The following is an 8,222-nucleotide window of genomic DNA, read 5'->3' as shown; positions in this document are numbered from 1 at the left end:
CTGCATGGAAAAAAGAACAAGAAAGCTGTAAGAACAAAATAAAAACTAGCTGTCTAATCAATAAAGTGCTGGGGCAAATTTTTAATATTACAAGATAGTAAGACATGACTAGTGATTTTGGGTGCCTCCATTTTTGGAGTGTCCAGCTTGGAAACTCTTAAAAGGACCTGATGTTCAGTGGATGGGTGTTCAGAGGATGACAAGTGTCAATTCTCTGAAAAATCAAGCTTACTTTAAGGCAGTCAGAAATCATTAGTCATTTATGAAAACTGTGGTCCAGAGTCATACTACTCATGGGTCAATGTTAGTGGAATAGCTTGAAAACTCATTCCTCAAGCAGAGTAAAACAAACTGTTTTTCAGTACTGTGAATGGTGTATTCTAGGGCACAGGTGCTCAACCCCTGATTCGCAGGCCAGATCTAGCCCACAGAGCTGCATGATGTGGCCTACCAGACTCTGCAGGAGTCCAGAAATCGGGTTGGGAGTGTGGGGGGTGGAGTGGTGGCACGTCATACTGCCCCTGCTCCCCACTGCCAAAATTCCAGGCCTCACGGGTCAGGTGGCATGGCCCTACATGTGGGATCCCACTGTACATGCTGGGCTGGAGCTGGGGTGAGGCAGTAGGGCCTGATCTGCCACACATGGGTCCAGGCTAGATTGTGGGGGGGGGGGGTGTTACAATTTGGTGTGTGCAGGGCTGGGGGTGGGGCCAGAAAGATAGGGACCTATCTGATGTGCACAGGGCCAGGGTTCGGGTGGTGGAGCCTGAGCTGGTATGCGGAGAATGGGATGGAGCAGTGCAGCAGGAGTCAATCCAACATGTGAAGGATCAGGCCCCAGCCCCATATCGGGCTCATAGACTAGATCTGGAGCCCACAGATCCACCCCACCCCAGTCATCCAGCTGGCAGGGCCAGAAGGTTGGGCACTACTGCTCTAGGGCTTTGGGTTAATGCAAATATTGTACTAGTCACCTGCTCTTCTGAATAGTGTGTGGACTGCTACATTCCCTCCTCCCCTCCAAGCTCATTCCTACTGTGGCAAAGTCAGATCATTCCCACGGCCACTATGAGAGGTGTAACAATAGGGCTAGGGGTTGGGCTGTGGCAGGAGCCAGTTTTTTCTGTCCCAACTGCCCTGGTTGCCTCAGCTTAGTAACAGCATGGCAGTGATGACCAGTGCCATAAATGTCTCAGAGACAAGGCATGGCTAGAATAGTCAAGGGAAAAGGTGGGTAAGTACTTTTTTTGGAGCAGTCTTGGTATGTCCAGTCATTAGGCAAGTTACTCGGAGCTTTCAGTGCTGTAACAGAACAGTCTGTTTCAATCCCAATGTCTTGGGATGGAAAACCTCACATAATATTTAAGAACATAAGCAGTGCCATACTGGGTCAGACCAATGGTCCATCTTGCCCAGGGTCCTGTCTCTGATAATGGCAGAAATGGATACTATAGAGGGAGAGCACTGAACTGGATATCTCTAGAGCGATCTATCCCCTATTCAATACCCTCCTTAGCACCCACCATTTATTGGTTTGGCGATGCCAGAGGAAACATCTCCAACATTCTGTTCAATAGCCATTAATAGATCTATCATCCATTAATTTATCCAGTCCCTTTTCGAACCTGGCTATGCTATCTGCCGCCACCACCTGTAACAATGAATTCCACAAGTTAACTATACATTGCCTAAAAAAGTACTTTCTCTTGTTACTTTTAAACCTGCCACTTGCTAATTTCTGTGGGTGCCCCCTAGTTCTAGTATTCTAAAACTTGGGGAACAGCAGTTTCTTTTAATTTGGTCTAACCTTTCATGATTTTATAGACTTCTATCATACTCCCCCCTCAGCCTTCTCCTTGCCAAACTGAAGAGTCTTAGCCTTTTTAGTCTCTCCTGGTATGGAAACTGCTTTAAATCCCTGATCATTTTGGTTACCTTTTCAAATTTTACTACATCCTCTTTGAGATGTGGAGACCACACCTGCACACAGTAGTCAAGATGTAGGTACCCTATGTATGGATTTGTGTAATGGCACAAGGATATTCTTTGTTTTGCTTTCAAATCCCTTCTCAGTGATGCCCAACTTTTTATTGGCTTTTTTGGTTGCTGCTGCACATTGATCTGATGTTTTTGGAGAACTATCTACAATGACGCCACAGTTTCTTTCCTAAATTGAAACCAATAGCTCAGAGCCCAGCATTGTGTACATATAGTCATGGTTATTTTTCCCCAGGTACATTACCTGGCACTGGTCAACACTGAAGTTTATCTGCCATTTTTTTTGCCCACTTAGCTTGGTTAGATCTTTCTGCAGCTCCTCAGTCAGCTTGGGACATGACTACCCAGAATAATTTAGTATCAGCTGGATACGAAACTTGGAGAGCCTCGGAGGCTATGTCAGTAATGGGAAGTTGCTTTTTAGTGAGAGTGACGTTTTAAGAGCATAGAAAAACAAGGCTGATGAGGGTGGCAGTGAATAAACAAACAGCTCTGAAAGAATGTTTATTCCCTAGTGCAAATGAAGCTTCAAGTGTTCGCACATACAGTATTAGTATCACGGATTTACTATGCAAGGTAAGTTTACATTTTCTAGCTTATATTCTGTAAGAAAGTTACATTTGATATTGCTTTACAGAGTTCAGGCTTTATAAAGAAATGCATGAATGAGATGATTAATGCAATGAATACACCTCACTGCTGTATAGTTTTAGAAATTTGTTCTCAGGCTGGATTTCTCCCTGCAGTCTGTCATCTGCATGTCTCGCTCTCAAATTGCGATCACTTCAGACCAGGGACTGCCTTTATTTCCTGTGCATTGTACAATCCAGAACAAATTGTCAGCACTAAAATTATCCTCTGTGCCCTTTTGTTTAATAAATATTTACTAAGGCTGCAGCCATCTGCGTCTCCTTTATAAAAAGTATTTGCTGAAATGATTTCCTGGCTGACAACCAGAGTGAGAATTTTGTACCCCACAACGTAATATGTTCAAACTTAATAAGTGTAAGTTGTTGTTGAGCTAATTCCCTGCTTGTCAGTGGCTGCTAAGTAAATCTATTTCACGGAGAAAAATATGGGCTCTGACCCAGCAATTAACAAATAGGTTAATCCTATTAATTATTATTATAATCGATTGACTGTACAGTTTCACTAACAGTGCAGATGGCCCAGAAACATTGCTGTGAGAGTAAATAATAATTCAAGACTATGCTTTTATGCAGATCTGTAGAACTGGAAGCATTTTCACAGTTTGCTTAGTGCTTGCAAATTTTGTAGTGTTTTGAGGGAATAAAAAGAGAAGTCACCTGAAACCATTGTGATACGCACTTTGCAAACACAATTTAAAGAGTTTTCTACCTTGAGAATATGGATTGCTGTAGTGCCACCTCTCTGAAGTCTACACAACCTGGTGTTCAGCTCCTGGAGTCATGTGAATATACGAGAAGCTAAAATTTCCTGTTTTTTAATGACATGTCTAGCTCTTCTGACTGATCATAAGACCTTGAAATGTGACCCATACAACGTTCAGACCCCAAGGGCAAATTAGATAACCTACCGTTTGTTTTTAAATCTCAGGATTTTTAAGACAATGGGGCCCACCACATGATCCTTGAACATGACTGTAGTTGGCTATATTGGAAAGAGACTATTCTTGACATTTTCTTGAGTCAGAATTCAGGGTTAAAAAAAATTAGGTAGTCAGTCACTACAGAAGTTCTGCAGGAAATATCAATAAACTCTGGTGAATTAGGCCCAGTATCAGTTAGAAAATATTAAGACAGCCCTGTGGAAACTATCTTATGGTCTTGACTTTTAAAAGGAGCAACATAATTTAGGCCCCTGGCTTACTGTTTTCTACTTCATTCTGCTTGGACCATGGAAACTGGGGAGTTTGCCTTCTTTTGCCCACCACATAAGATTTGCGTTTAGGGTCATCTCTATATTTAGCTTTAAAAAATGCCTGTAATTATCTCCAATTATCATACACTCCAGCCTTCATCTGTCATGAGGAAAATTCCCCTACCTGGTATTTGCCCAAATGTAAGTTCTTTTCAAGGCTGGATAAAAATCACTCCATTAAGAAAACCAGACTACAAGCACAAGTGCTTTGCAGAACAGCTGTGTTAGAGTCAAGCAGTGCTTTGGTGTGAAGCTGTTAAGAGAATGGAGAAAAATGGGGGACATTTTGGAAGGAGGAAAAATCTCTTTGACATCAAGAACACTTCCCAACCTGTTCAGAGCCTGGTTCCTTATCCAAGCTGCCATAAGGTAGAGAAAGTAAGGAGATAAAACGAGATCATTATCAGAACATACATCTTTCTGAGGGGTAAGGAGCCAGTACTGATCCCCCAACAGTACTGCCCTTTCCTTGCAGTAGCTCCAGGTCTGGCAGGCTCTCTCCTGTTAATAATGCAAAGTGTTTTTCTAACACCACCTAATATGGAAGACAGAAAAAGAATAAATTCACAAAATGCACCTCCAGAAAGGTAATATATACTTCATCCAGTGCACCAAATACCGTGATGGAAAATATGTAGGAGAAACCAAAACAACAAACTGTGCACCAGAATGAATGCACACCATAAATCTATCAAAAGACAAAAATACCCAATGACCTGTGGGGGCACACTTCTCACAAGAAAAATCACTCTTTCTCCAATCTCTCAAGTCTAGTCCTCAGAGGGAATTTACAAAATAGCTTTCACAGATAAGCCCATGAACTTCATTTCATCAACCTACTGGATACAAAAAGTTATGGACTAAATATAGACACGGGATTTATGACACATAACCTGCCTAACCTCCAACTCCCCAGATAAACCCCTCTACTTTTTACCAGCTATTTTAATTCCCTTCCCCCCCACCCTCCTCTCTCTCATCCTTTGACTACAGCTACTTTCATTCCCCTTCCTACTCTCACCTGCTGACCTCCTCAATTTATATCTTAGCTGACTGGCTTTCCTGCATACTTACTGGCCTCTGGCTGCTTTACCACCCCATCCAGGAAGAGCACAGACCATCTGCAGGCACTTCCTCAGCCTGACAAAAGGAGTTTGTTCCTGAAAGCTTGCTAAGAAGAATTTTTACAACTATTTAAGTTGGTCTAATGAAAGATATCGAATTTACCCAAAGAACCTTGTCATTCACAAATTAATACCATTTATTCATTAAAGAAACCTGGGTTGTTTGTTGCCAGAACAAGTACGCCAGACAATCTAAAGCACTCCGCAACTTCCAGATATTTTAAGTGCATGACAGCATCAGCTTTATCACACTAGGAAGTTGAAAAGCAGGCATGAGCATGGGAATGGCTTATCTACACATAGACCATGTATTGCTTTAACCATACTGATAGTGTTACAGTCCTGCTAGTGTGGACGTGCTGTACCTTATGGCTTGTACCTACACTGCAAGAGAAGCAAGTTATTTCAATAAACGGCACCTTTTTGCTGGCCTGCCCGAGTTCACATTAAGGCTTACAATTAGTTACAGTTAGTTCTGTCAAAACAAGCTCATCGTTAACTGAATTACACAGCAGACTTTCCAAATGCAGAGGAGATTTCTTTCTTTATCACTGAAGTATTATCAAGAACTCATCCTCCATCTTTACATGTGCAGTGCTGTCTGGCCAAGGATGTAGTGCCAACCACACCAATGGCTCTAACCATGATTTCTTCTTATTTACAAAGATGTACAAGACCAGAAGCAAGCCAACTGTTCATTCTGGCTTCAAAAAAGTATGATGAAAAAAGGTGGAATTTGTAACTTAAGAAATAAATCTATCTGTAGGTTCTAATGTGTCCCTCATTGCCATCATGTCTGAGCAATCAAGACATTTTGGGGATAAACACTTTTGCACCTAATTATTGTTGCAGAAATCTTCAGTGTACTCCCCCAGTTTCTTGGCTACCTATTAATACCAGGAAATAAAGGATGGCATAAGTGGTGAATGTGTTATTGAAAATCATGGTTGTATGCATTCCAAGACTGTAAGCTTTAGCTATTTGAATTATAATTTTTTAATTTTACCCTCCCCGGAGCCTAGAAGGAAATAAAGAATAGAAGCAGTACATGTTTTGGGAACAGAGCAGCCCAAGAGGATCCATGGGCCTACTCTTTGGTGAGCAATGTGAACCTATATATGTACACAGGTTTCATCTCAATCTTCTGGTTCCAAACTCTGAATTCCCACTCAGACAGTATGTCTACACGTTCATTAATTAGTTACTGTGCAGTAGCACCAGTGGATAGTTATTTTGTGACACTGCACATTAGCTTAATAACACTGCACAGTAGGCGGTTAGCAGTTTTTAACCGGCATGCTACTACATAGTGTTATTAGGTTAATGTGCAGTAAGCGTCTCATGTAGATGTGCCCAGATAGTATTAAAGCACAGATCAGCGTTACCCAAAGCCACCTAAAACAGGCTTACTCTACTCTTCTGACATGCTTTTTAAAACTCATTTTAGCTATATCAGTGGCCAAAGGGAGGATGCACATTTGCTTAAGTTAGTTTGGATAGGCTTTGTAGTTTTAAGTTAAACACATCTTAGACTGTGATCTCCCCCAGCACGGCAGGAAGGACGCACATTTCCTACTTGTAATTTATGGTGCATTTTGCAGTCTCTCAGGGCCTTTGTAGCACTGATATGCACCTACTGAATGGCATCAGCTGAATGAAGAAACCATGTTTATGGGAGGAGGGAAGGAACATGGAGGACTTGTCTACACAGGGCAAAGTCCTCTTTCCTGAGAGTTCCCATGTAAACAAGCCCTGGGAGAAGCTGAAGTAATGGCTATTGTAATCCACAGAGCCAAGGGACTCATCACTCCCTTTCTGAAACAAGAGGGATCATGTTGACAAAAGGGGCGGGGGTGTAGCTCTCTATGTGAAGGAAAGCTACATGTCCCTGCAAGCTGATGTTGGTGACCAGCATGGACAGCTAGAGACCCTCTGGGTAAAAATTCGTAGGGAACATGGCACAGGGGACACAACGGTGGGAGTCTACTACAGACCTCCCACTCAAAGTCCCGAGCTTGACCAGGAGTTCGCCCGGGAACTGACTGAGGCCGCTTGCTCCAGGACCTTGGTTGTCATGGGTGACTTCAATTACCCGGACATCTCGTGGGAAGATCACTCAGCAAAATCCAAGCAGTCGCAAAGCTTTCTCTCGTGTGTGGATGACCTCTACCTGACTCAAGAAGTCTATGGGCCAACGAGAGGCAAAGTGCTGCTAGATCTGCTACTGGCTACGGGGGACGACCTAATCGGCAACCTAGTGATCGATGGGAAGCTGGGTGGCAGCGAGCACGAGCTGATCACCTTCACCATCCGCCATAAAGCTGGCAAGTCAGTCAGCAACACAGAAGTCCTTGACTTCAGAAAAGCCAACTTTGACAAGCTCAAGAGGCTTGTCAGTCAGGCCCTCAGGGACCATGACCCCAGGGAGATGGGAGTTCAAGAAGAGTGGTTGCTTCTCAAGGAAGCAATCCTCAATCCACAAGCTAAATCTATTCCAACACGGAGGAAAAGCAGCAAGAAGGCACAGCAGCCCTCCTGGCTCTCCAGGGACCTAGCAGACCTCCTACGGCTAGAAAGGAAAGCCTACAAAGGATGGAGGACGGGATCCACCTCCAAGGAGGATTATTCTGCACTGGTCCGGTCCTGCAGGGAGCAAACCAGGAAAGCCAAGGCTGCAACTGAACTCCAACTAGCTTCAAGCATCAAGGACAACAAAAAGTCCTTTTTCAGATATGTGGGGAGCTGGAGAAAAAGCTAGGGCAACGTTGGACCCCTGCTAAACCAGATGGGGCAACTGGCAACTGACACCCAGGAAAAAGCCAACCTATTAAATAGGTACTTTGCATCAGTCTTTCATCAGTCCCATGGGACGCCCATGCCTGCTATGGGATAGGGAGATCCGGCTGATGGGGATCCCCTACCCTCCGTAAATGCTGACTTCGTGAAGGAACACCTTGAGAAGCTGGATACCTTCAAGTCAGCCGGCCCTGACAATCTGCACCCCAGGGTACTCAAGGAGCTGGTGAGCGTCATAGCCCAGCCCCTGGCACGGATCTTTGAAAACTCCTGGCGCTCTGGTGTAGTGCCCGAAGACTGGAAGAAGGCCAATGTGGTGCCGATCTTCAAGAAGGCTAACATCCTAAGGGATAGCCAGCACAGGTTTGTTGCGGGTAGGTCTTGTTTGACCAATCTCATTTC

General features: G+C 43.8%; 1 protein-coding gene across 23 annotated transcripts in view; it reads right to left on the bottom strand.

The window, feature by feature from the left end:
- The window catches only part of TLR5 (toll like receptor 5), a 158,271-nt gene that overhangs the window by 125,800 nt on the left and 24,249 nt on the right, over positions 1-8,222 (bottom strand). For 5 of the 23 annotated variants that reach the window (XR_016442480.1, XM_090048275.1, XM_090048303.1 and 2 more), the window contains one exon: positions 4,315-4,435. The exons of 16 other annotated variants lie outside the window; for them this stretch is intronic. Coding sequence is in view for 1 of the 7 variants with exons in the window: in XM_090048275.1 (XP_089904401.1) it covers positions 4,315-4,435 (121 nt within the window). In the remaining 6 variants the exon portion in view is untranslated. Of the gene's footprint in view, positions 1-1,523; positions 1,652-4,024; positions 4,436-8,222 lie in introns of all 23 variants that reach the window. 2 more of the 23 variants (XM_090048321.1, XM_090048312.1) reach the window with 2 other exon arrangements.

The sequence above is a fragment of the Crocodylus siamensis genome, chromosome 1 (assembly GCF_052110815.1).
Source record: "Crocodylus siamensis isolate JL-2025a chromosome 1, ASM5211081v1, whole genome shotgun sequence".
Lineage (NCBI taxonomy): Eukaryota > Metazoa > Chordata > Crocodylia > Crocodylidae > Crocodylus > Crocodylus siamensis.
The sequence above is the reverse complement of the archived record's forward strand: the minus strand, read 5'-3'. Positions and strand labels throughout refer to the sequence as shown.